Source organism: Sciurus carolinensis, chromosome 1, assembly GCF_902686445.1.
Source record: "Sciurus carolinensis chromosome 1, mSciCar1.2, whole genome shotgun sequence".
In the NCBI taxonomy this organism is placed as follows: Eukaryota; Metazoa; Chordata; class Mammalia; order Rodentia; family Sciuridae; genus Sciurus; species Sciurus carolinensis.
Genome location: NC_062213.1, coordinates 200,257,313 through 200,285,207, shown reverse-complemented (window position 1 = coordinate 200,285,207; position 27,895 = coordinate 200,257,313). Strand labels below are relative to the sequence as shown.

General features: G+C 58.6%; 1 protein-coding gene across 1 annotated transcript in view; it reads right to left on the bottom strand.

Moving 5' to 3' along the window:
* Positions 1 to 735: 735 nt before the first annotated feature.
* The window catches only part of Dhrs3 (dehydrogenase/reductase 3), a 36,090-nt gene continuing 8,930 nt past the window's right edge, over positions 736 to 27,895 (bottom strand). The window contains exons 2-6 of the mRNA XM_047516625.1: positions 11,893 to 12,036; positions 11,233 to 11,352; positions 10,693 to 10,931; positions 6,536 to 6,661; positions 736 to 1,263 (exon numbers count right to left, since the gene is read on the bottom strand). Of these exons, the coding sequence (XP_047372581.1) occupies positions 1,179 to 1,263; positions 6,536 to 6,661; positions 10,693 to 10,931; positions 11,233 to 11,352; positions 11,893 to 12,036 (714 nt within the window). The 3' untranslated portion in view covers positions 736 to 1,178. The remainder of the gene's footprint in view (positions 1,264 to 6,535; positions 6,662 to 10,692; positions 10,932 to 11,232; positions 11,353 to 11,892; positions 12,037 to 27,895) is intronic.

Here is a 27,895-nt window from a genome sequence, read left to right as displayed (position 1 = left end):
AGGAAGCTCCTGCTGAGTCAGAGGCCGTGACCTGCTGCTGCTTCCCTGGGGCAGCCCCGCCGCTCGCTGCCACCCACCTGCGGGAGCCGGTGGCGGGACAGAGGCTGCTTCCTGCAGATTGCCCTGTTGGCCTCCCTGCCAGCCGGGCCTGGGGCGGGAGGAGAGCCCCGCGAGACCTGCAGGGCCCCCTGCCATCTCTTTGGGGCTGGAACTTTCCCCCATGACTGCAATACCTTCTGCAGCCCCAGACTTCCCTGTTCCTGCACTCTGTGTGGTGTGGGGTCAGTGCTGTGCCATCGCACTGGCCTTACTGCAGTGGTCTGTCACCACTGACCCATGGACCTTTCTTGACCAGATGACCAGCATCTCCACTGGAGGGGTTCAGATGGGGGCCGTCAGCCCCAGCCCCTGGCTGTGAAGTGGTTCTTCTCTCCCAGGTTGTGGCCTGGTGGTGCTGGCACAGGACCGAGGGCCGCCCAGCTGTGGCCGCCCTGGCTGTGGCCCACTCTGCAGCCTGGTTCCTGGTGGTCGTGCCAGGGCACCACGTGGTGTTGGGAAGGGCTCTGGCAAGGAACCGGGCACTTCCCTCTGCCCTCAGGCCTGGACTCCATTCCCTCCCCTGGCCTTGCCCCCCCTCTCCTGGCAGCTGGGGCCCTGAGCTGGCCAGTTCTCTCCAAGGACGGGGTTTCGTGGCTGGGGCTGGCTCCCTCCCAACTGCCCACCAAGGACTTGAACATGGGGACTTGCAAAAGCCATCTCTCTTTATTTTTCTTTCCAGCTGTTCCGCCAGTTTGCGCAAGCTGAGGATGAGTGGGTTTGAGGGGGGAGGTGGCGCATCTAGGGACAGACCCTCCCACACATAGTCTGTGCACACTGCTGAGGCTGGTTAGACTTGAGAAGCGATTTAACAATAAACTCTACAGAATCAGAAACGTAGAAAAGTGTCAAGGCAGCTGCTAGCTGGTTTCTTGCCTCCCCGTGGGGATCAGAGTTACACCCATCAGTCCTGTGCAGAGGTCCTGGGGCTGACCTGGGGGGCTGCCATATTCTTCCCTGGGATCAGGAGCAGCCCTGCTCACCCAGCAGAAATGTGCCAACAGGCAGGCGCCTGGGCGTGTGCCCAGGTTCCATGGCCCCTTCAGGCTCCGTGGCTCCGCGAGCGTCTCTTCCTCCGGCCTCTATGTCCGCCCCTTGAAAGTGTTCATGCACGTGTAGGTTCCTGAGAATCTGTGGATCTCCTCCAGGGCAGCCTGTGGGAGTATGCTGAGGAGCAGGAGAGGGACGATGGTCAGCAACAGTGGAACCATGTTCCCTGAAGCACCCCCCCCCTCCCAGGCCCCCGGCCAGCTTCCTGTTTACAAGGTGAAGGGAGGCAACAGCTCCGCCACGTTCAGCGCCTGCTGTGGCGTGAAGGGATTGGCCCCTCTGAAACTCATGCCGGTGTGGCCGTCATTGGTGGAGTGGGAGGTGGTCTTGAGGGCGCTCTGCCCTCCCGAGTGGACTATTCCACGGAGGCCTCAGTGGGTGGTCTTGGGGTGGCTTTGCTATGGCGGCAGTTTGCCGTGGTAGAGCAGGAACCCACTGGAGGGCCAGCAGGTGCCAGCCCTGTGCTCTTGAACTGGGACTGAGACAAACCTCTCTTCCTTATAACCTGCCTAGTCTGTGGTGTTTGGTTACAGCAACAGAAAACAGCCTGGGACAGCATCTGGGCCCGGAGGCATCCAGAGGTGAATCAGCTTCAGTACCCTCCTTCAGCAAAGGTGTACGGTGTGGGGCTGAGGGGCGAGGGACAGTCTGGGTGTCCGGTCCTCCAGGGAAGTGTCCCAGACTCACCTACAGGCTTTTCTCAGGTACAACCCAGAGCCCTGGGCTCATCTTGCCTGTCACGTGGGTGCTTTGTCGCTGACTCCCAGCCCCTAGCCCTGGCCTGCACAGAGAGGACCCCCATCTGCTCAATCAAACCCAGGGCCCTGGCCCACTCCACATGAAAGACGGGAAAGACCACCTTCAAGGTAGAGCAATTTAGAAAGGTTCTTGGGAAAACTCAAATTACTAAAATTCGTGATGAAAAAGGAAATATCATGACAGACACCCCTGAGATACATAATGAGAAGCTACTTCCAAAATCTGTATTCCAACAAAATAGAAACTACCGAAGACATTGACACATTTCTAGAGACATATGCTCCTCCCAAACTGAACCAGGAGGACATACACAATTTAAACAGATCAATATCAAGCAATGAAATAGAAGAAGCCATTAAAAACCTACCATCCAAGAAAAGCCCAGGACCAGACAGATTCTCAGCCGAGTTCTACAAGACCTTCAAAGAAGAACTCATTCCAATACTTCTCAAAGTATTCCAGGAAATAGAAAAGGAGGGTACCCCACCAAACTCATTCTATGAAGTTAATATCACCCTCATACCCAAACCAGGAAAAGACACATCAAGGAAAGAAAATTGTAGACCAAGATCCTTGATGAATATAGATGCAAAGATCCTTAAGAAAATATTGGCAAACCGTACCCAAAAACATGTTAAGAAAATCATGCACCACAATCAAGTGGGGTTCATCCCTGGAATGCAAGGATGGTTTAACATCCGTAATCAATAAACGTAATCCATCATGTCAATAGACTTAAGGATAAGAATCATGTGATTATTTCAATTGACACAGAAAAAGTGTTTGACAAAATACAACACCCCTTCATGCTGAAACACTAGTAAAAATAGGGATAGTAGGAACATACCTGAACATTGTAAAGGCTATTTATGCTAAGCCCATGGCCAACATCATTCTTAATGGAGAAAAACTGAAACCATTCCCTTTAAAAACAGGAATAAGACAGGGATGTCCTCTTTCACCACTTCTATTCAACATTGTCCTCGAAACTCTAGCCAGAACAATTAGGCAGACCACAGAAATTGAAGGGATACGAATAGGAAAAGAGGAACTTAAACTGTCACTATTTGCTGATGACATGATTTTATATTTAGAGGATCTAAAAACCTCCTCCAGAAAACTTCTAGACCTCATCAATGAATTCAGCAAAATAGCAGGCTATAAAATCAACACACATAAATCTAAAGTATTTTTATACGCAAGCGATGAAACATCTGAAAGGGAAATGAGGAAAACAACTCCTTTTGCAACAGCCTCAAAAAAAATAAAATACTTGGAAATCAATCTAACCAAAGAGGTAAAAGATCTCTACAATGAAAACTACAAAACGTTGAAGAAAGAAATTGAGGAAGATCTTAGAAGATGGAAAGATCTCCCATGTTCTTGGATAGGCAGAATTAATATTGTCAAAATGGCCATACTACCAAAAGTGCGATACAGATTCAATGCAATTCCAATCAAAATCCCAATGATGTACCTTACAGAAATAGAGCAAGCAATCATGAAATTCATCTGGAAGAATAAGAAACCCAGAATTGCTAAAGCATTCCTTAGCAGGAAGAACGAAACAGGGTAGCGCAATACCAGAACTTCAACTATACTACAAAGCAACAGTAACAAAAACAGCATGGTATTGGCACCAAAATAGACAGGTAGATCAATAGTACAGAATAGAGGACACAGACACAAACCCAAATAAATACAATTTTCTCATACTAGACAAAGGGGCCAAAAATGTGCAATGGAGAAAAGATAGCCTCTTCAACAAATGGTGCTGGGAAAACTGGAAATCCATATGCAACAGAATGAAACTAAACCCCTATCTCTCACCCTACACAAAAATCAACTCACAATGGATCAAGGACCTTGAAATCAGAGCAGAGACCCTGCATCTTATAGAAGAAAAAGTAGGTCCAAATCTTAAACTAATTGGCTTAGGATCAGACTTCCTTAACAGAACTCCCATAGCACAAGAAATAAAAGCAAGAATCAACAACTGGGACAGATTCAAACTAAATAGCTTTCTCTCAGCAAAGGAAACTATCAGCAATGCGAAGAGAGAGCCTACAGAGTGGGAGAATATCTTTGCCACTCATACTTCAGATAGAGCGCTAATTTCCAGAATATATAAAGAACTCAAAAAACTCTACACCAAGAATACAAATAACCCAATCAACAAATGGGCTAAGGAAATGAACAGACGCTTCACAGAAGAAGATCTACAAGCAATCAACAAACATATGAAAAAATGTTCACCATCTTTAGTAATAAGAGAAATGCAAATCAAAACTACCCTAAGATTCCATCTCACCCCAATTAGAATGGCGATTATCAAGAATACAAGCAACAATAGGTGTTGGAGAGGATGTGGGGAAAAAGGTACACTCTTACATTGCTGGTGGGGTTGCAAAATAGTGCAGCCACTCTGGAAAGCAGTGTGGAGATTCCTTAGAAAACTTGGAATGGAACCACCATTTGACCCAGCTATCCCACTCCTCGGTCTATACCCAAAGGACTTAAATCAGCATACTACAGAGATACAGCCACATCAATGTTCATAGCTGCTCAATTCACAATAGCCAGACTGTGGAACCAACCTAGATGTCCTTCAATTGATGAATGGATAAAGAAACTGTGGTATATATATACAATGGAATATTACTCAGCTATAAAGAATAATAAAATTATGGCATTTGCAGGCAAATGGATGAAATTGGAGAATATCATGCTAAGTGAGATAAGCCAATCTCAAAAACCCAAAAGGCGAATGATCTCACTGATAAGCAGATGATGACACATAATGGGGGGGGGAGGGGGGCAAGAATGGAGGAAGGAGGGACTGACTGTATAGAGGGAAAAAAGGGGTGGGAGGAGTGGGAGGGGTGGGGGGGAGGAAAAAATAACAGAATGAATCAAACACCATTACCCTATGTAAATGTATGACTAGGCAAATGGTATGCTGTTACTCATGTACAAACAGAAACAACATGTATCCCATTTGTTTACAATAAAAATAAATTAAAAAAAAAAAAAAGAAAGAAAGGTTCTTGGGGGTGGGGCACTAGGGTTGGGACTTCACAGATTTCCCTCGGGAGGGTGAGGAGGGGTCCCTCAGGGATGGGGGTGGGAGAGGCCTCTGCTTCCTGGGGAGTGTCAGCGTAGAGTGTCTACAGTGTTTAGACAAACTGACTTTGCTCTAGAATGTTCTGGAAGCCTTCTGAGACATTCTCTGAGATGGAGAGAGCCATCCCGGCCTAGGGAAGGCCGGCGCTCCTGCTGTGGAAGGCAGCCGAGGGGCATCCTGGCCCAGGGGTCAGCGTGGACTGAGGGAGGCAGGCTGCGTGCCGCTGTCCCCATCCCACTCTCCGCCCTGCGCCTCAACGGAGCCCCCAGCTTGGAGGAGGAAGCACTGGTTGGCACTGTCCCATTCCCAGGGGTCGGTGGTCGCTGTGTGGCAGGGGCTGGCGGAAGCTGGCTTTCCAGGGAGTCGCTGTAACCGCAGGGGCCAGCCCGGCACGTGGGTCTTCATTCCCGAAGGGGCCTCCCAGGTGGGGCGGGGGGGCCCGGTCAGTACTGACGACTCCAGGGACAAAGCTCTCCCTGCAGCCAGGAGCCCAGCCGCAATGGCCCCTTCAGTGTGGAACTGGGTGGCAAGGGTTTGCTGCAGAGTCTGGAAAGTTCTAGGGGAAGAGGACACTGGGCGGATTCTGGAGAGGACCGTATCCTGTATGAAGCCACCTCCTCGGGCTCTGCCCTGGTGAGGCCGCCATGGTTGGTACTCGGAGCCCTGCCTCAGGACACCTGTGCTCCTCCCGGTCAGCCCCCCCAGGGCCGGGGCTGGAAGTCTGCAGGACAGCGGTTCTCACAGCAGGGTCCAGGAACTCGGGGTACCCGAGACCTCTTCCAGGGTCTGCGAGTTTGGGCTGTTCTTATGATAAGACAGCGTCAGCCTTTATCATGAGTACATGGCGGGGTCCCCAGAGGCCGTGTGACACGGGAGATCACACCAGACTAAAACGAGAAGCAGCATGGAGTCCGCAGTCTCCAGTTAAGCCAAAGACGCCACTCGAGACTGAGTCACTTTGATCTGGAAAATACGCTCTTACTTGTCATAAACGCACATTTACCTTCGTGCAGTGAGTTCGTCACCCCTACTGATTTATTCTTATCACCATTATTTGGCGGTGCTGGGACAGAGGCCAGGGCCCCCACGTCCAGGCGAGCGCTCAACCACGGAGCGGCAGCCCCGGCCCTGTTCGGTCTAACCTGGGGACAGGGTCTCACGCGTTGCCAGGCTGGCCAAACCTGCGACCCTCCTGCCGCAGCCTGACAGAGAGCTGGGACGACAGGCGGCCACTGCACCTCGCTGTAGCTACTGTTCATGAGATAAAAACAAGTCCGTCCTGGAAAGATGAGCGGACGTTAGGCCGCTTTCTCAGGCTGAGCTCCCGGCGGCATCTCCCTCACCCGGAGTGCTCTCCTTCCTCAGCGCTTCTTTAAGACCTGCGGGGGGCCGAGGCCTCCCGCTTTAAGGACCGTCCTCTGTGGTGCCCGGAGCCCTCATCCTCGCGCCCACCGTGCGTGACCCAGGGGCCACGCACGCTTGCTGGCGCTTCCTCCCGGGACCTACCTTTTCAAGATGATGAGGATGTTCATGGTCCAGGGCAGCAGCAGGAGGGCCTGGTTGAGCTGCACAGCCTCCACCGTCCTCCGGGCCACCGTCTCGGGCTTCAGCGGGGGGAAGAGGTTGGGAAACCTGAGGGCAGGAGGAGACCCGGCGCTCTCAGGGCAGCTGTGCCCCCGCGTCCCCTGGCCCTTCCTGTGTGGGACTCGAGGCCCTGGGGGTCTCCCCCAGCTGGGACTGGTCAGGGCCCCACCTTCCGCACTCCAGCCTGTGGGGGCCCAGGTAGCAGGGAGCCCCTAGGGGAACAAGGACTCCTAGCGCGCCCTCCCGGGAGCCGTCCTCCCAAGCCCCCTGGGGCCCCGTGCGCCCGCATTCTCCCCAGCGAGCACAGCCTGGGCCCGGCCGGGCCTCTCTGCTCCTGCTGCCCACACGCTTGCCCTTCACGGCTGTCCAACAGCCAGGCTCACCCCACCCCGGCTCCCCGGGAGACCTCTGCCCCCATCCACCCCCAAGTGGCCTCCGATCTTGTCCCCCTGCTGATACCGTGACCGTATTTAGCACACCCAGAATGGCCCTGTTTCCTGGTGAATGGCCTCTGTCCCCCAGCACCTTGAGTTCCACGGGGGCAGAGGCCTGATCAGCCTTGCTCCCTGTTGTACCTCAGCATCTAACACAGTGTCCGGCGTGTAGTAGGTGCTCAGTGAACACGAGCTGACTGGAGGGAGGCTGCACACGTAGCCTTCCCCAGGCGTCCTGCTCCCGCTGTCTGGAGGCCGGGCCTCCGTGGGAGGTGCCCCCCACCTGGTCAGCTGGTTCTCTAGCTCATCCACTCACTGACTCATTCAGAGTGCGAACCGGGAGTTTCTGAGTGAATGAAGGATCGAACGCGCAAACACAGGGGCTCCTGGGACCTATGCACAGGCCTCTGACGGTAGGCGCCAGCCGCGCTGGTCCTGGGTGCTCACACCATCCTCTCCAAAGTATGGGTGGGGAAACTGAGGCTCTGGGGAGTGAGCGGGGCCACCGGGCCCGCTCCAGCCCTGCACTCGGAACTCCTCCCACCGTCCTGGGCCTGAGCTGCTGGCCCTGACCTCAACCCCAGAGGGCTGAGGGTGCTGAGGCACGGGTCTGACCTCAGTCCTCAGCAGCGGGCAGCTCCCGGGCTCCCAGACTCACCCCTGCCCTGCGCTTTCCTTGCTGGGGTGAGGGTGCTTCTAAGAGGCCTCGGCCACCAGGCCTGAAGACCGGCCTCCAGGGTCTGCGGGGATGAGCGAGTCCAGGTAGCTCACTGGTATGGAACCCACAGAGGTGGCCGGTGGGCCTCTGGCCTCTACCTGTGGCCAGCCCTGCCTCTTGGGGAAGAGAAGACAGAATGGATAGACCCAGCTCTACGGGCTGGGGGTCCTTTCTGCAGAGAGCCCTGCAGGAGGACCGGCGGAGGAGCCCCACGCCTGTCTGCGGGCGGCATTCCTTGCCTCTGTGGTGGGGGGTGGGCACGCAGGGAACCGGCAGCGCTGTGAGCTCCCTGGGGGCCGCACAGGCTCCTGGAGAAACCACGTTGGGTTAGCCAGTTCCTCCTGCCTGGCCTTGGGCAAGTAACTGCTGTCCCGGCCTCAGTGTCTGCATCCATCAAATGGGGCGAGAGGCTCGGGCAGGGCTGCCGTGGGTGCTGAGAGCGGCCAAGTGTCAGCGGTGTGGCCAGAACACAGTGGACCCACGAGTGGTCTGGAGACGGCAGCAGCCCCCGGACAGCCGGTCTCCTGGGAACCGGTCGGTTTGTCCTAGACAGGCCCTTCCTTCCACGCGGGGAAGCGGCCGAGCCTGGTTGCAGGGGAATCCAGGGCTTTCATTCTTTTTTTTTTCCTGGAGTAGATGGGAGCTGGCTGAGCACTGGTCTGCCCTGTGCCCTCTGGCCACGTCACTGGGACTCAGCGGCACGACCGCAGGTACCTGCCGTTGACCGAGTGCTCACCGCCTGGCTGGCACGGCTAGTCAATTCTCACGTAGGCACTCATCAAACCCGTGAAGTAGGGCATGCCAATGAAGCCCTTTCCACACCCGAGGAAGTGGAGGCACAGAAAAGTCAAGTGACTGGCCCAAGGTTGCACAGGGCTGAGACTCGACCAGCCCATTTGGCTCTGTGTTCTGAACTTCTAAGAAAAATGACCCGGGTGAAGCTTGAATTTCTTCAAGCAGCACAGAGGACAGACATCAGGAGGTGGACTACGCCAACGTGATAACGGCCAGTGTCCCTCCCCTTCTGTGCTCAGCGTGCCCAGTAGGATTGGAAGATCACTGATGCCCGTCTGTCTGTGGGCATTGATTAGGCACCTCTTGTGTCTGCAGATGAAATGAAATCAAACCGAGTCCTCAAGGGAGAAGAAAGCGATTGTGGAATATTAATAGTCACGAGCACAGCCATCTCAAAATCACTCATAATTTCCTTTCAAATCAGAGGTAAATACATGTTTCTGGGGCAAAATGAAGAGTTGGTATGCCAGAAAAATTCATAACAAATGCATTTTTTGCACATGTGTTGGGGGAACTGGGGTTTGAACCCAGGAGCTCTTAACCACTGAGCCACATCCCCAGCCCTTTTGATTTTTTATTTGGAGAGAAAGTCTCACTAAGTTGCTGAGGCTGATCTCGAACTTGTGATCCTCCTGCCTCAGCCTCCCAAGTCACTGGGACTAGAGGCTGCACCACCTCACCCAACTCACATGCACTTTTGCAGATGTTTATTGTTAGTGAAAATAACCCAGGCAGCAGCTCTTTATTGAGCAACTAGTATGTCCTGGGCTTTGCACTGGATGAATTACATGAATTATTTTTAATCCTCCCAGTAACCTTTGAGTCAAATATTATCTCCACCATTCTACAAATGAGCAAAGTAATAAAACTCCCAAGTTTCATAACTGCAGAGTAGCTAAGGTGTGATTCAAAATCAGGTACATTTTATTCCATTTTTTTTATACTGGGCATGGAATCCAGGGGCCTTCTACCACTGAACCACTCCCCCCAGTCCTTTATATTTTTTATCTGGAGACAGGGTCTATTAAGTTGCTGAGGCTGACCTCGCACTTATGATCCTCCTGCCTCAGCCTCCTGAGTCACTGGGCCTACCTGAGTGTGCAGATACTTTTGATTCTTGATCACTAACTACCTCTGCTCCCAGGTAAGTGCTGAGTGAGTCTCACATGCGGGCACTAGCCCAGGGCCACCCACAGACTAGGCAAGCACTTTATCATCGGGCTCCGCCCCAGCCCATCCTCAGTTCTGGAAGAAACTGAAGCCTGTGAGTTAGAACAAGATCACCACAGAGATAGCAAAAAAATCTTGGGGAAAATCATCTTTGGATGATTTTCATTTATCTGTGACCTTGCACAACGGTCCATCCGTAGAGCGTCCTTTCCTGGGGACTCGCCTAGCACCTATGATGCTCTGCATGTTCTTCTCCCCACAGAAGCGCTGACGCCCTCTTCTGCAGGTGAGCAGGAAGGCGGGCAGCAACTCAGACCGCATCACACAGACACCACGGCTACCACAGCGACAGGCGCCGCCACCCCGGGCCTGGCTCCCGAGCCTGAGCCCCACATAGAGGCCCCCGCGGGAGGAGTGAGGCTGGGCCTCTGCATTCCTTGACTTTGATCTGGAATTTACAAACAATAAAAGGTGCCCGCCTTAAGCACGCGGCTGGATCACCCTTCACCAGTCAGATCACCAAGAAGGAACCTGCAAAAGCCTCAGTCTTACTCCTGGGAGCCCCGTCTTCCCTGGCTCTACCCGGCCTCCCGGGGGTGGGGGTCAGGCGCACTTTCTGGCACCATGGCCCCGAGCTGTCCACCCTAGAACCTTGAGCGGGCGGGCCCGTGTGTGGTGCTGTCCACCCTAGAACCTCGAGCGGGCGGGACCGTGCGCGGTGTGCTCTTTCGGCTTCCGGGCGGCGATCGAGGCTCGCCAGGCCGCACGCCTGTCCACACTGCTCCCTCTTTAGCACTGGGCGACATCCACCGACCCTGACCCGCCGGCGCGTCCCACCGCCCACGGATGGAGGACCTGAGAGCGCCAGGCCAAGGCGCGCTTCTGGGGAACGCGGCCTTGCGCGCTCCGCACGCAGACGCTGGCCGGCCGCGGGGCTCGGGAGGCCGGTGCCGCCCACTGACCTGACCCTCATGCCCTGGAACATCTCGGTGCTGGTGTGGAAGGGCAGCACGGTGGTGGCGCTGACGCCGGGACAGTCCAGCAGCCCCAGGGTCAGGCTCTCCATGAAGGCGAAGGCGGAGGCTTTGGACGTGCAGTAGTCGATGGCGCCGGGGATGGCGGACAGCGCCAGCACGGAGTTGAGGCACACGATGTGGCCGTTCTGCAGCTCCAGCATGCGCGGCAGGAAGGCCTTGGTGGTCTGAGGGCGGACGGGGTCAGTGCGGAGCAGCGCTGTGTCACCAGCCCTCCCGCCCGGCCTGGGGACCCGCCCCCCGGGGCCCCTGCTCCTCCGTCACCCAGCCTTCCTCCAGGGGGAGGGGCGGAGGGCGCCCTGCTGCGGGACACCGGGGTCACAGATCGGAAAGTCTAGTGGCTTCCGGGCCGGTCATTCCTCCGGTCCCACTTGGTCCCTGGACATCCCCGCTGGCCCCGTCCCGGTCCTAGGGAGCCCCTCTCCACCCACTGGGTCCAGGCTCCCGGGCGCCGGGGCTGGCTCGTACCCAGAACTGGCCCAAGGTGTTGATGTGCTGGGACTTGAGGAGGGCGTCGTCGTCGCTGTCCAGCAGGCTCTTCCCGTGGACCACAGCGGCGTTGTTGACCAGAATGGTGACGTCACCCACCTGTGGGTGGGAGGGGCCGGGCGTGAGGGCGCGGAGCAGACCCAGCAGCCCACACGCGGGGCCTTGGGAAGCTCTGAGCACCAGTCTTGTTTGTAAGATGGCAGTGGTGCCCCAGCTGTGTGTGAGGGCGAGGGACAATGTGTGGCGGGCACGATTCCGGGACGCACTGCAGCTCTAAGAAACGAAGCTGAGAGTTACCGCCAGCACAGCCGGAGGCCTCCCGGGTGGCCGCTCCCCTCTCGGGCTCAACCAAGACCCTAGCTGGCCCGAGTCAGGAGGAGGATTTTCTCAGAGGGCAGTGGGACTTTTGCCTCTCAGAGTCTTGGAGAGAAACCCACAGGTTTAATTTCCCGGGGGGACAACGGGTGATGAGGCTACTGTGCCATCAGCCCCAGTCCCTGCCCATGCGACCCGGACCAGCTCCACAGGAAAGTCCCCTCAAGTGCCCCGGACGAAGCCATTCTGCCAGGCCGTGTCCCCTGTGCCTGGCGTTACCCTGGGTTCGGCTGCTCTGAGGACAGGCCCTCCCAAGCCACTGACCTTCTCCCGGACAGCTTTGGCCGTCTGGTATACCTCCTCCCGGTTGCCCACGTCACAGATGAAGTAGTGGCACTCTGTGCCCATCTGCCGGATCTCCTCCGTCGTCTCCTTCAGGCATTTCTCAGTCCGACCCCAGAGAACAATCTGGAAGAAGAAAGTAAGGTGGTCATGAACCAAGCAGTTACCATCAGAAGTCCAGTGAAATAAACTGCCTTTAAATTTCTAACCTCCCTGATTTCACCCCGAAACAAGGTATACGAAACAAACGAACAATTTGGATTTATTTTTTTATTTTATTTATTTTTTTGCGGTGCTGGGGATTGAACTCAGGGCCTTGTGCTTGCAGGGCAAGCACTCTACCAACTGAGCTACATCCCCAGCCTACAATATGAATTGTAAAAGGGAAATTAGCCGACTCTTTGGTGACCCAGTGGTTTCCGAGCCCATTTATGATCAACGTGTTACTTATGAGTCTTTCTAATGTCATATTCCAGCAGGGTGCTTCTTGCCAGCCCAGTGCTAATAATTTCATATACTTAACAGCACGAGCAGAGTCTTTCTGCACAATATTCCAGAATGTTCTTCCAAATCAGCTTCCCACCTGTTAGGTCTAGGGCCAGGATGGATCAGGAGGCTCAGCCTCCAGGCTGCAGAGGCCAAGTGGGCCTTCCCCCTTGCCCCTGTCGCACTGGGAGGGGAGGACAGGAGAGGGGCAGCCAATCTCCGGCTGAGACTGAACTGCTGCCTCACCTGGCAGGTAATGAATGCAGGCTCCGTACACCAGGAGGTGGCCCTGCCAGACCAAAAAATGGATACTTCAAGGGTTTGGGCAAATTTATGAATGGCTGACCCATAAAGGCTCAGAAGAGAAGCCCGGCTCCTTCTCACCCTTGACCTGAGGGAGATTAACACATCTCTCCACACGAGAGCCCAGGGTTAGATGGCTGGGGGGACTAACAGCCTTAACTAAGCGTCAGCTGTCAGGGCAGAGGGCGGGAGGCCGGGGACCTACAAGCCCAGGATAGAATCAGGAAAAGCCAGAGCAGGAAGCTGTTTCTTGGGGATTACTCCAGTGAGTTTCTATTTTCTTTTCTTTTTAAAATTATCGGTGAACTTCTGCACAGGAAAATAAAACCCGGTACGGAAACCCCAACATGCGAGAACAGTAAGAGAAATAAATGATACGTCCGACTCATAACATTTTCTTACTCTAGTGAATATTTTCTTGACCAAGGAGAACAAAACGGCTCATTTGGGAAGACGGGCCTCTAAACTGGGACTTACGGATGGCGCTCTAGTCACAGAATCCCACTGACCCCTCCTTACGCCGTTGCTTGGTAAAGTGAGAAGTCGGTGGACGAGAACTTCCAGCGACCGCGGTCTATTAACTACTTGTCTCAGAGGCGCAGAACTTTCACTGAGAAAGTGTAAGCGAGTCGGGTTGAGCTGGGGGCAGACCGGCACGCACAGGGGTTCTGGTCCATTGATTGTTTAAAAATTAGAATTGTTTCTATCTTTTCAAGTATTTTAAAAAAGAAAAGTGTTCTCTCAACCCCTAAAACAGCTCTGGGAAAGCCCAGTTTGAAAGCCCCACTCAGTCAATTATTTATCTTAATTGAAGTCCTGAAATACAGAGGGTTTTACAAGGGAGAATCCCGTCGGCCATCTCCAGGACCACGGAAGTCCATCAAGGGCAGAGAGACTGCAATTAGAGAGGCTCCAAGGGACACTTTCTTGTCTGTTGAACTAAAAACAGACTTGGAATGTGCTCCTCCTGAGAGGCTGGGAGGTTTAGATCATGGAGAAGAAAAAGGACAAACATTAGTTCCAGGAATGAAATTTGGAACCACCCCACCAGACCTGCACAGTCCGCCATCCAGGGTTCCTTCCATCCACACGTATCACCACCTGCCACCCATTAGCCCACCCATCCATCCTTCCATCCATCCACCCACCCACCCAAATCCATCCATCCATCCATCCATCCATCCATCCACTCACCCACCCACCCATCCACTCATCCATTCAGCCGTCTGTCCATCTATCTGTCTGTCCATCCATTCACCCACCCAATCCATCTATCCTTCCATCCATCTGTCCACCCACCTACCAGCCCTGCATCCACTCATCCCTCCCTCCCTCCATCCCTCGCTCCCTCCCTCCCTCCAGTTTCTGAGTGTTCCAGCCTGAGATGAGGCCTCCTTCCTCCTGCTCCGTCATCTCTGTCTCTCATGGTAATGGACCCCTGGGCTGGCACAGTTCCCTGTGGTGCCACTGAGGTGGAAAGCTACCTCTGGGGACCCTAAGAATTTCTGGGTAAGTCAACAGAGGGAAAGCTTAAAGTTGGGGAGCTTGCTGGAAGGTGCAGGGAGGGGTCTAATGCCTGGAGAGACGGGCGCTGACCTCGGGTGCCCGTCACTGGAACCCTGCAGCTGCCTGGGGTCCCCAGTGCTCCATGCCCGGAAGCATGAACCTGGGAAGGGTGGGGAGGGTCGGGTCTAAGGCTGCCCAGGGTCGGACCGGGAGACCTTCAGTCAGGGAACGAGGGAGCCCATCCACCGTGGGGCGAGGGATGAGATGGAGGCTGTGCCCTCCGTCTTCCAGGGACAAGCAAGGACAACAGCCATGGTCCTGAGGGTTGGCAGAACCCTCCCGAGGGCCTGCCGAGGTTGCCCCTGGTGGGCTGGTGAGTGACCCCACCTCTCCCTGGCACCACGCCGGTTGGCCTTTCTGCCCTCCTCACCCCCTACCCCGCTGGGCCTGGAGACCCCAAGGACTCAGTGCTGTCTTGCTCACTGCGTGTCCCGTGCCCAGGACGGCCCGTGCTGTCTGCTGAATGAAGGAATGAAAGTTAAGGGCCAAAGGTGGAACCACCTCCCTAGGCCCAGAGCCCACCGTCCTCCTCGGCTGAGCCACCGGGGTGCCCCGGCCTTCAGCACAGGGTCTGAGTGGGGGAGACCGGGGTGTCCCCCAGAGCAGCCACGGCGGGCCGGCTGCATCGGGAGCCGGCGTGGAGGCTGCGGCCAGTGCCACCTTGCCCTGTGTCCTCGTGCAAGCCGCTGCGGGTTTCTGTCGCATGCTGTGCGTCTGGAGCATGTGCGGCCTCACTGCTGGGTTCCCCCAGGTCCCCTGGTGGACACTGTCATTCTGTCCGTGTAGACAGGTGGCGTCCCCCGACTGGGAGAGCCCAGTGAAGGGCACTGGGACCCCTCCCGGGCGGAGCTGCTCCAGCCGCTGGTCCTCTGGCCCTGCCTGGACCCCTGGGGCAATCTGAGCCACTGACCAGGAAGCTGGCAGGTGTACCTGAGCCCGCCCAGGTGGCCCTGCCAGAGTCCCCAGGGGTGACCGACTGCTGACAGCACCCGCGTCCTTCCCGAGCCAGGACGGGTGTGGCTGGGCCGCTGGGGGTCTGGAGGCCGCGGGACTTTGGGCACGGAGGCGGTGTGGCCTCGTTAAGGAACCCGCAGGATGGTCAGCACCCAGACCTACTCGGAGGCCAGGTTCACAGAATGGGGCTCTGGAGGCTCGAACCTCCCAGCCTCCCTTCCCGCGGGGCAGAGGGCGGGCTCCTGTCCCCTCCCCGGAAGGCGCGGGGAGCCGAGAGCCCTGGCCCGCCCTCCCCCGGCCTGGCTGCCCTGCGAGATGCCTTAGCTCAGCTTTCACGGTACCGAGGTCACTCACCCGAGTCGCACCGTGTGGCGGGGACAGCATTCGAACCCAGAGCCCTTCCCTCTGCAGCTGTGCCCCAGCCCAGCGTGGCAGGAGTCTGAGGTTTAAGGCTCTGCTCCCGAATCCCAGGTGTCCTGCGCCGGCACCCACTCCCACCCGAAGGTCCTTCTCCTGCCATTTCACTCCGTGTCCCTCAAAACACCCGTGCGCCCCCTGCCAGGGCCACCAAGAGCCCAGTGCTGGGATCCAGCAGCACAAACCCGGCATGGTTCCCACCTCAGCGAGGACAGTGGGGTCGAGATAGGAAACCATGGGCCACAAACGAGGGCAGGGGGATAAAGAAGAAACAAGGGGACGTTTAGATTAGGCGTTCAGGACGTGGCCATAATATGCCCATCTAGCGGATAGAGAAACTGCAGCTCAGAGAGGTTAAGCATCATGTCTGAGATCACACAGCCACTGAGTGCCGGGGCTGGGGTTTGAACTGAGGTTTCGTCAGGCAGCAGGACAGCAGCTCCATCCACTCTCCTGGTGGAGAGAACTCACCTCCTTCTTTACAGGGTCCTGTGCAACGCAGCACACAGGGCTGGCGCCAACCAGTGATCGCTGTTTTCTGTTGGGATTTCCCACGAGGAGAAAAGGCTGAGAAATCACAGGCCACCCTCGGCACACTCTCTCCCGCGGCTGGGGAAGCAGGCATTTCACAGCGGGGACACGTGCCCAGGGATTAGTGTGCAGACAGCCCAGCGTCAGGCACCGGGGTGACCTGAACCCCCACCTTAACAGGCGAGAGGGTGCAAGTGGGAGCCGTCGAGGTGGCCGCCATCTGCTTCTTCACGTTTGTTTATGATCCACACAACGGAAGGCGTAGCACAGCTTCCCTCAGGTCTTTTCCAAAACAGATTACCACACGCAGGTAGCTCAGCACCGTGGGGTCACCCTGCTTGTCCCTCAGCCCCCACCAGTGCCTCTCAGGGCCCCCATCCACTGTGAGGTGACTGGTGGTAATTCTCTTCCTGCTGTTTTTTCTCTGTTTTAAAGGCTACTTGTGGACTCCTATTCATCCTGCAAAACCCTGCCTGAATACCCCGGGTTCTGGGGGGTACTCTTTCTGTTCTCCCTACACCACCACGATTGTCTAACACTAATCCCTGCCTGGCCAGGCACTGTGCTGAAGACGCCTAAGTGCTTTCTACCTGTTAATCCTCGCAGCCCCGTGGACGGGCAGCCCTTCTTTTTATGGCCTCAGACAGATAAAGTGACTTGCCAGGGTCGCACTGTCCCTAACAGCAAAACTCCTGGTTCTCACTGCGCTGCCAGCCCTGCTTGTGCCCGCTATGTGCAGAGGTGGGGGTGCTGGCCCATTTCCCAATACCCCTGCCTCCTGAGAGCTTGCAAGATCCTCCAGACCCAGTGCGGGCCAGGCAAGAGTAGAAGTTCAACTAACAGCTCCAGCCAGTGGCCCCAGGAGGCCTCTAGAAAAATCTGCGGACTGGAGGACACCGAGTGCCCCTCTCCTACCCAGCTTGCCTCCCTCTCCCAGGGGGGCTTACACCAACGCCCGGACTTGGCCTTCATGCCGGGAACTCAGCTCTGGAGCACATTCACCAGGGACATGAGCTGGGGTCTCGAGTGGCAACCAGGAGGAACAAGTTTATAATTGGCAGCCCGGAAAGATCCAGGTCCCTGGGCAGGTCTTTGGCAGACCAGCTTGGGTCCTGCGTGTCCTGCTGTGCTGTTGGCTTCACAGAAGGAAAATAGCCCCAGAGGCCCCAAGGCAGGTGGGCTGGGCCACGGAAGGCTGGAGGGGGTCCATCTCCTCCCTCTCAGCACCGCCAGCAGGGCGGTCCATCAGAGCCACCCTGGTGGGCAGGCGAGAACGGGAGAGCACAGAGCCGCTAGTCTGCCCTGGAGCTGGGCAGGTGCGGCAGGCAGGACGGGGCATCTGGGACACGGGCACGCGCTCTACATGCTCCGGGCGCATCTGGGGCCAGGCTAGCCTCTGGGTCCCCTCTTCACATCCCTGTCCATTTCCAAAGAGAAGGCTCCCTGTCCCCAGTAAAGCAACCCAGAACCCAGCTCTGGAGCCAGCGTGCCAGGGGTCAGTTCTCTGATCTGTCACTTAGGAGTTAGGTGAACTCGGGGACCCCACTCAGATCTGTGGGTTAGGTTGGAAGCACCCACCGGGAAGCGGGGTTGGGAGGGTCCAAAGGGCTCCGTGAACGCCAGCTGGTGTGACTTTAGTGACGACAAAGGGAGGTTCCTCCCCACAGGAGATTCTTCCGCCCCCAAACTGGTCACTGGGGCGAAGGTGCCCAAAGACCCGGCTGGGCTCCCTGTCTGGCCTCCCTCAGACACAGCCTTGGGCGAGCGGCAGAACCAAGAATGGCAGCCGCCCCTCCCTCCCCGTCCTTCCACCTGACCTGGAGGACTTCCTCGGTCCACAGCCACAGCCCAGGCAGGCGGGACCAGCCGGTCAAAACTGTCCACCTGCAGAGAAAGTTCTAGGTGGTTCACTGGCAGGATTTCTTGGGGAGGAAGGATTGTCAAGCTGGACTCTGGCGAACCCTGGGGCTGCCGAGAGGTAGGGGGCTTGGCGGAGGTCCTCCCAGGCTCCCTCCCTCCTGCCCGTCATCCAGAGCAGCGACACTTTGATCAGCCTTCTCTGCCTGTCGTCTCTGCGAGGACCAAGGCTAATACTAGGGGCGTCTGAGCCCCTGCTGTCCAGCACGGTGCTCTGCCCTTGGGACGAGCCCCACTCGGATCCCCTGCCTCTCACTCCTTGCCACGCCTGGCCTGTCACCTGGGCACATCCGACAGGCCTGATGGCTCTTCTGCTTCTGTAAGCCCACCCTCCAAGGAGGGACAGCGGCTGGACACTGCCTCGTGACGTCTTCTTTCCGGACTTTCTAGTCCCTCGGCTCTTTCTGCCTCAAGCCCTAGTTCCAAAGTCTGTGTGCTGCAGGCTGGGTCCTCCTGGGGGAGGACGGGGAGTGGAGTCCACTGTGTTCTGCGCCTCTGCCAATCAAGGCCGTGTCCAGGGGAGGCAAGACTCGGAGCCCCAGCTGGGGTCCCCCGGGCAAGCATCACTGAATGACTTTGGTTTTCAGGGTGGAGGGGACCGTGCTAATGATAATCGAAACAGCAACTACTGCGTGCAGCCTCAGGTTCATGACGTGGGTCCCACTGCTCACCCCAGGAGGTCAGAGGTGACACAGTCGTTGGGCCCTCTCTTGGGGATTGGGCTAGGTCCTCCAGAGTCCCTCCAGGTCCTGCATGCTGGAGGTGCTGTGCAGAGTGCTCCCACGAAGCCCTGTGAGCCTGGGTGCTCGCTGGCTCCGGCACCCCTTCGGCCCGTGGAGAATGTTTTGGTGGCTGCTGGCTCAGTTGTGGAAGAGGTTTGTTAGGAAGTTCCTCAAATTAGATCAGCTGGCATGTCGCCCGCCACAAGATCCTGACGCGACCTGGAGCTGGGCAGAGGCTTCAGCCAGGCAGACGTCCAGCCTGGACCCGACCCCCTCGGGAGGCACAGAAGTGACCACGCAGGTGGTGCTGGCTGTCCCTCAGGCCCTGCTCATCACCGATGCAGGCTGGTCCTGTTGCAGCTCAGGACAGGGTGGGGGTGGGATCACGCCCATTTCCGCACCAGGAAACTGAGGCACGGTTCCTCCAGCCTCCTGGAGCTGGAAGTCCAGCCCACGCTGCACGAGTCCCTTGGCCACTGAAGTCACTGGAGCAAAGGGACAGTGTCTGTGTTTATTGCACAGTGTTCCTGAGCACACGAGGGTGTCCAGGGCCTGCCCGGCTGCAAGGATCCTGGAACTGAGGAAGGAAGACGGTGGGGGCGGAGCTGCTGCCCTGGTCAGCCCGGGCAGGGCTGGTGGCTGGGTGCACTGGCCGGGAGCATCCTTGGTCTCCACGAGAGCAGGGACGCAGGCAAGGGCTCACGCTTCTAAGGCTCACTGTGTGCCTACTCCGGGACTTCAGATGTCATCCTCGCAACTGCCCAGGGGCTGCTTCGGGAGGGTGATTTGTGTCCCCAAGAAGTTATGCCAAGTCTTAAGCTCCAGAACCTGTGTGACCTTATTTGGAAAAAAAAGGTCTGTGCAGATATAACAGTGAAGGCCCTCGAGGTGAGCCGACCCTGGACCAGGGTGGGCCTGAAGTCGGTGACTGGTGACCCCAGAAAAAATGGAGGCGTCCCAGAGGGGAGAGGAAGGCCAGGTGCCGACGGAGACAGAGACTGGAGGGAGGCAGCCACCAGCCGAGGAACCTGGGAAGCCACCAGGAGCGGGAAGGGCCCTTGTAGGGAGCGTGACCCCTCCAGCACCATGATTCGGGACTTCGGGACTCGAATGAAGTTCTGTTGTTTTAAGTCACCCGGCTTGTGGTCACTTCTCATGGCGGCGACTGGAAACGAACACAGGTGGGTCCTGCTATCCTCCTTAGGTACACGAGGTCCAGAGGCACCTGCACGACCAACCGCCTGCTGCGCACTTGAGGCCCCGCCTCCCGCCCGAGGCCCCGCCTCCCCTGAGCAGCTCTTTACTCCCCTTTCCTCTCCGCTCAGCACAGGTCAGTCCCTCAGCGCCCCTGTCAGGTCACCTCGGGAACCCAGGTGCCGACCCCCTCCTGTCCCCATGGCGCCAGCAGGACCACAGCCATGGCCTCCCTGCTGCCACCCCAGCCCCAGTGCCCCTCACCCTGTCCATGCCTAACACTGCCAGCTCCTTCTGGAACCGGTCAGACCCTGTCGACCTGCTTGTGGAAACAGCGGGTCCCTCCTGACCTGTCCCCAGTTCCTGCACTCAGCTCCTCCCCTCCCAGGACTCTCTGGTCCCCGTGCCCATGTGGCCCACTTCCACCTCAGGTCCCGCCTCCCGGGTGCCCTCTCTGGGCAGGGCACCCTCTCTCCTAGGCTGTGCTCAGGGGCCACCCGGGAGCTTCCTGGAGGACATCCCCCCCGGCCCAGGCTCCATCTCTTCCAGTTACCAAGATGGGCCGGTGTCCCCGAGGACGGGGACACTTCAGACCCTACAACTGCTGGTCAACATCTCTTCCAGCCAGAACTGGCGCCTCCCTGGTTCCTCCATCCTGGGCCGCACGTGGCCAGCCCCAGGGGTGGAGAAACTCGCCGTCGCTGAGTGCAGCCCCAGTCCCTCCATCTGGACCTCCTGGTGGCGAAGGCCAGGTGACCTTGGAGTGGGGTGCCAGGGGCAGAGGCGGACCCAGCACGTGTAGACCATCTCCAGCTTCAGAGTTGCCTTCCGCCAGAGGGACTCACCGACAGCCCAGGTAGCCAGCGCGGGCTCTGCCCACAGAGGTGTCAAGGTGGCACTTGACCTGGGACTCCCCAGCCAGGCTCCTCTAATGCCCTTGTTCTGATTCTTCATTCACCTGGGGAATATCTACGGAGTGGTCACTGCTGCCTGGCCTGGCCCCCGAGGACGGGGACACTTGTGTTTACGTTCATGTGTGTGGAAGGCGGTGAGCAAGCGCTGTGCGAACAATCGACTACATAACATTCAGAGGTGTTGAAAAGGGCGCCCAAGGAACACAGAGCTTCTAGGGAGGTGGGGGCAGTGATCACGGACTGGGAGGGGTATTCAGGTGGGGGAGGGGCAAGGTAACATGTCAGTGAGACCTGAGGGACCTGCAGGAGAGCTGTCTCAGAGAGAGGCAGCGGGAACCGCCAGGGCAAAGGCCCTGGGGTGGGAACGAGCTCGGTGCGCTGGAGGATGGCAAGGAGGCCAGTCTCCGTGGCACTTTGATTTCTGCTTGGAGTGTGACAGGAAGCCCTTCGCTAGGGTTGTGCACAGAGGAAGGACAGTCTCTGGATTTTACAGCAAGTTCCCACTGCTAGAATGGACGCTTTGCAGGGGGGTGGGAGCCAGGGCGTTGGTGGGGGCGTTAGGTGCTGGGCACCTTTAGGTGATGGAGCAAGAGGGGTGATTAAGGAGCCTGCAGGGTTGGCTCCCAGCTGCCGGAGGAAGAGGGGCCTAAGGTGCAGCCTGAGCAGAAACAAGCCCAAGGCTGCCATCCCTGCGCCTCCTCCGGGAAGGTCGGCTTTGGCAAGTCCCCGGTATCAGGAAGAGGAGGCGCGCGGCTTCTATCCCAGGTCCCCCGGAAGATCCCAGGAAGCCCCGGGGAGCCGAGCGAGGGGCAGAGCCGGGCAGCCCGGCGGCCAGGGCCACTGCCCAGGAGGAGGGCGCCGCAGGCCAAGGGCCCACCTGGCCGGGGCAGCGCCGTTTCCGAGGACACAGCGGCTGGGCTCGCCGCGCGGGGAGCAGGCCAGCCGGCTCACATGACCGAGGGGGCGAGCTCGGCCTGGCGGGGCTCCAGGGCGCCCTTCCGAGCGCGGGCTGGGCGGGGCCCGGCCGGGGTCCCATTTGGCGGACGGGACGCCGATGGGGCGCGGTGGGCGGTGGAGAGGCGGGGCCGGGGGCGCGAGGGGGGCGCCGAGAGGGTCGAGCCGGGGCCCCGGGTGCGGCGGGAGGGGTGGGGGAGGGGCCGGGGGCCGGGTGGGGGTCCTGGGTGGCGACGGAGAGGGAGCCGGGTGGGGGCGAAGGTGCGGGAAGGGGTCCCCCCCAGCCACCCGGGCCGCCGGCTCTTCCTCCGCCACCAGACCGGCGGTAAACAAACGCCGTGACGTCATGGGCGCCGCTGACCTGCGGCTGAACCCGGAGCTGCAAATGGGACGCAAGGTGCCAGCAGCCTCGGGCCGCGCGGCCGGAGCCACACACGCTCCTCCGCGCCGCGAGGTCAGCCCAGCTGCACACGCGGACAGGATGCTGCAAACGCCACCAGACGTTGCAACACGCAGCCCGTCTGCTGGCCGCCGCGTGAACCGCCCGCCGCCCTCCCCCGCCGCCCGCAGGCACCCGCCCCGCTGGAGGGCCTCCCTCCCGAGCATCCCGGGGGCTGGAGCTTCCACCCCTCTGCGGTCAGCCTCCCCACGGGGACCCCGTGCCCCGCCTGCCCCAGGGGCCTGCAAACCCAAGCGCTGGCCCTCCTGCGCAGGCCTGGAGAAGCTGCCTAGGGTTCCTGGGGCGCTCAAGCCCGCAGGGGTTGGGGGCCTAATACGCTTCCGTTGTAAAGGGATGCCAGAGAGTCCCCATGGCCGCTCGCTGCCCCCATCAGGCGAGCCAGCCTGTTCCGAGGAGCTCTGAGCGGCCATGACTGCGTTCCCTTGGCAGCACTAGGGCCTGGGCTGTCCCGTGGCGTGGAAAGCAGCCTGGTTGGGGCCTCAAGGAATTTGCTCCAGAATTGATCTGCTGTGTGACTTCTGGATGAGTCACTTGGCCTCTCTGGACTCTACCATCTCCAACTGGCCTCCCTGTGCTGCTGTGGGGAAGGTCAAAAGTGCAAGAAGATGCGCACTGCACAGCAAGAGCGGTCAGAAGCCTCTGAGCTGGGGCCCCCGCCAGGGACAACTTGGAGCAGCTGAGAGCCCATGGCTGCCTCTCTGCTCACCCACCAGCCCCCAGACTCAGGGGCCTCTGGGTTTACTATGCGAAGCTGGGGCTTGGCAGCCTTAGGGGGTGAATATTCCCCAGGAGCCCAGGAACCCTATGCTGACTCCCTAATTTGAATCCGACTACCCTGTCTTGTGGGGGTCAGGGAACCTAGAAGTGACCCCAGATCTTTAACAAGCATCCTTGGAGTCCAGAGAGGTGCAGTTTGGCCCTAGAGCTGACCCCAGCTCCTCTTTCCTTGGAGCGGAAGTGGACCACAGGAAGCTGACCAGGCTCCAAGGTCTGCCCGTGTCTCTGTAGCTCCCGTCCCTCTCTGAAATGCTAATAGGATGCGGTCCCATGAATTCCAGATCGTGGGGCAACCAGGTGCCCCAAGAGCCTGCGAATGGGGGTCAGGCCCTGGAGGGGATCTTGGGAGGGAAGAGGTGGGCACCCCATGAGGCAGGGCAGGCACTAGGGCCGGCCACATGTTCAAAACCCATGAAGAGCTCTGAGGACCCGGTGTTACTGCACAGGGTCACACCCGGGAAGCCAGCCCTGGCTCTCGGGTGGGCGCTCAGTAGCAACTGTCAGGCCCGAGCCTCACCCTCCCAGGCCTCAGCTACTCGGGGAGGCTAGGTACCCCACGCATGGGGGCAGGGGCCTGTGGGTACCTAGTTAGAAGTTGCCGGGGCTGGGAGTGCGGCTCGGTGGCGGAGCGCTTGTCTCGCAGTGACAGGCACTGGGTTCGAACCTCGGCACCACATTAAAATAAATAAATAAAGGTATACAGAAAAAAGAAAATCCAATCAAGTTTTAAGAAAAAGAAAAGTTGCCAGCACACCTTGCTTCTAACGCTCCCAAGTCCCGAGTTTGACCTTCGTTTTGACTCCAGCATTTGGGGCACCAAGGTCTGCCTGTGTCTCTGTAGCTCCCGTCCCTCTCTGAAATGCTAATAGGATGCAGCTGCGTGAATTCCAGATTGCGGGGCAACCGGGTGCCCAGAGAGCCTGCGAATGGGGGTCAGGCCCTGGAGGGGATCTTGGAACCCTCATGAGGCCACCGCTGGTCTCAGCAAGGCCCTGCTGCTGAGCGTCCCTGGGTGTGGTGGGGTCGGCCCCACCTTGCTGTGGTCATTCCCCGGTGTGCGGGGTTGTCATCCGCTTCTAGACTCAGAACGTCGGAACTGTGAAGCAGACCTGCGACACCGAGGCTCCGGAGGCTGGGTGCTCAGCCAGAGGACAGTCGGGCTGTGGCCGAGCAGGGCCCCACCCGGCAGCCGGCACCCCCAGAGCTGCCGTTGGCGGTGTTGGATTGGAAGACGAAAGACGAGCTCTTAACGGGAGTGAGCGTCAGCATCCCCTCCGTACCCAACAGGAAACGCGGAGGTCACAGAGCCGGCGTGTCCAAAACGCACCAGGGCAGGCATGTCCCACAAAGCCCTCTAGCTAATTAGGCGTAATTTATGGACCAGCCTCCAAGGACAAGCCTTCAATTTCTTGCAAGCTGGGCCAAGGTAAGTATCCCACAGGCTACTAATTAGGCATCAGTTTAATCTCTGCGAGGACAAAGGTCAACTGCCTGGAGTTGATCCTGCTTGGGGTCACACTGTCAGGCTGGGGACCCGGACCTGGAGGTCTTGGGGACTCAGGGGAAGTGGATATTGGGACAGGAGATAGCTGGCTGGCAGCAAGCCTGTGGGCCCTGCTCGGGGCCAGGCGAGGCAGGGCTTCTCCCCACTGCCGTGAGCCTCAGTGTCCTCAGAGGCCATCAGCTCTCTACTAGCCCGGTCCGGTCACACATCTGGAGAAAGCTTCGGGGGCTCCCTGAGGTGCTCACAAGCGGGCCCAGATCCACCGGCCACCCAGCTCCCTGAGGCGGCCCTGCCCCTCCGCCTCTCCTCACCTCGCTCTTGTCCGGGGCGGACCCTCTCCTGCCCTGCTCTGCTCTCTGCTGCCGCCACCTCATCCTGACGCCTCCCTCACCTTAGCCCCCAACCTCCGTTCCCTGGATCTGAATCCCAGGGCGGTGCCGGCCCCACCCAGCACCCCTGCAGGGATGGGACCCTTGCCGTCCCTGTGCAATGCAGTCTGGTCCTTGTGGCCTAGGAGAGCCCCCGAATGTCCCAAATCTCCCCTGCAGGGAGCTCGCTGGGACGACCAGAGTCTTCCTGGAGTAGCTGCCCCTCGGCGGGGGCACGGCCGACACCCCCTCTTTCCGTTTTGCTCTGCGAGGGTAAACCCTCCCTAGGGCCATCACCAGCCCCTCCTCCGTGGGGACCGCGGCATCGTTGTCCCCTGGCCTCCGTGTGGCACGGGGAAGTTCTGCAGTGAGCAGGCGTCAGGGCAGACATGTCCAACGCTTTCCCATCGACCATCTCACAAAGTCACCCTAAGGTCCCTGGGAGGCTGGGCCTGGCGCTGCCACTGTGCTGACAAGAGGACAGAGGCCTGGGGGAGTGGCTGGCAGAACGGCCCCCAGACGTCACACCCTGGTCCCCAGAACCCGTGAACACGGTAGCTCACGTGGGAAAGGGAAGTGAAGAGGCCCTGGGACTCCATCTGCTGATCTGCTGGCGTTAAGAGAGATGGTTCTGGAGTCCCAGGGGCCCAGCGCAGTCATGAGGGGCACCCAACACGGACGGGGTGCGGGAGAGGTGACCACGGAAGAAGGTCGTGATGCGACCTTCCTGACCCTGAAGACGGAGGAAGGGCCCAAGGAAGGACCACAGCCGGGGGCTGCAGGTGGCCTCTGGGAGCCGGAAAGGGCAAGGAAGGAGGTGACCCCGCAGCCCCGGAAGGCACGCAGCCTTGGTGTTTGGCCCAGGGAGACCCAGGGTAGGACTCTGACCTCTGGAGCCACAAGAGGGTAAGTGTGTTGTCTTAAGCCACTGACTGCGTGCCACATCAGGGAGCTCGCCTGAGGGACTGTCCCAGGAGAGCTGGACTGAGGCGGAAAGCGTCTGCCGCAGAGCCCTGGTCTCTCCCGGTGTGGCCCGTGACCCGTCAGTGTCACTCAGAACAGAACACGGGGTGGGGGGTGGAAGTTCCCTGGATTAGATTTAGGGGGAGGGAGTGAGGGCATGGAGTGGGGTGCATGGGACGTCACCCCGTGTTCACGTAGGAAGACGCGGCCAGCGACCCTCTACAGCTCGTGCCACCACAAGTACAGGAAGTCACGCTCCACGTGTGTAAGGTACGTCAAGATACACTCTGCCGTCACGTGTCGCTAAACAGGACAACGACGACAGAAAGCCACCTCTGCCTTCCAGAAAGGCCCTGGAAACTGCAGAAGTGCCGGAGAGGGGTTGGGTGACCGTGGGACAGGATTCGCAGCCTCGCCCTCGGGGCCTGCGCGCCTGCAGAGGACTTCAGTATTGCCATCTCATTCAATCCTCATTTGGGAGATGAAGAAACGGAGGCTCAGAGAGGTCCAGTCACTTGGCCTGGGTCACAAGGCCAGTGAATCCAAGAGCCGGCGTGTGGATGTTGGAGTGGCCGAGCTCAAACTCTCAATGCCACGCCACGCCGGCTCCTCGGGAGAGAAAAACTTCCACACACGCACCCGAAGGCTCAGACGATGTCCCCAAACCAAGGCAGTGGACCTGCCAGCCAGGCAGGTGTGACCCCTCAGCCCACACTGAACCTGAAAGGCCCGCTCTCCGCTGCACGCTCAAGGACATGGCCTGGCCAGGCCAGGTAGGGCTGTACCCTCTTGGCCATCTACAAGGGACGCAGAGCCAGGGGTGCACTGGGTGGATCTGGACCCTGCCACACGAAGGTCACGCTGCTCTTGGTGGTCACACTGCCCCAGGGCTGCGTGCTGACAGGCTCTGGGCCTTGAGAGGGTTCCAGCGTGCAGGGCTGAGGGACCCCCACCAGAAGGCTGGCCTCGTCTCCGCTCGCTCACCTGCCTCGGCTGCAGGGGGGGAGAGCTGGCCTCTCACACCACGGGAAGGTCACTGGGAGCTGGGAGCCGGCAAAGACCCCTCCTCTACTTCCGAATCACAGCGGCCTTACATCTTCCAGGAGAGCATCCACAGGGTCTGCGGCCACCTGCTGGACTACTTGGGGCTGCGTGTCTGTCTCTGAAGGACGAACCTCCTGAAGACAGAACGGTTTCAGCTCAACCCGAGCAGGTCACTCCGCCCCGCTCGCCCTGGTGTCAGCCAGTGACCCGATTCGGTCTGTGGGACTAGACGGATGGGCCGGCTGGGGGAGATGGGAAGCTGGATGCTGTCCTTCCCAAGGAGGGGCATGGCTTCGGCGCCTGGTTCCCCTGCTCCCCGTCACACAGCACCCCGATTTCCCCGGTGGAATCCCGCAGGCCTCGCTTAAACCCCACAGCTTGACGGAGGATGGTCCTCTCCAGCTCAGAGATGGCCTGTGACCACAGCCACCCACCAGCAGAGCACCACCTCTGCTGACTGGCCGAGGCTCGTCCCACTCTGCCAGTGAGACTCAACACCTGCCCCATCCAGAGCTTCCGTGAGAGGACATCTGTGTGTCCAGGAGGCTGGGGGATGGGAAACTAGGAGTCTGCCCCGAGGTGAGCGGGGACTGCAGCAGAGGGGCTGAGCCTGGACAGTACCATCTGAGCCCCTGGAGCCAGGACCTTCGGGTCCGAGGGTCCGTAAGCCACTGAAGCACAGCTCCAACCTGCCCGGGGAGCTGGTTGAGTGACCAGCTAGGCTCCCTGGCCTCTAAGGCCATCTCTGCACAGCCTTCCTAGGGGTTATCAGCCCTGTCTCTTCAGTCTCACCTGGTCACTTCTGAGCTGTGATTTTAAGTTGCACATCCTGAGTCAACCAGAAAGAGTACGGTAATGGTGCCCATGTTGGAAGCTTATGCCTTGCAGGGTCCTTGGCATATAGTAGGTGC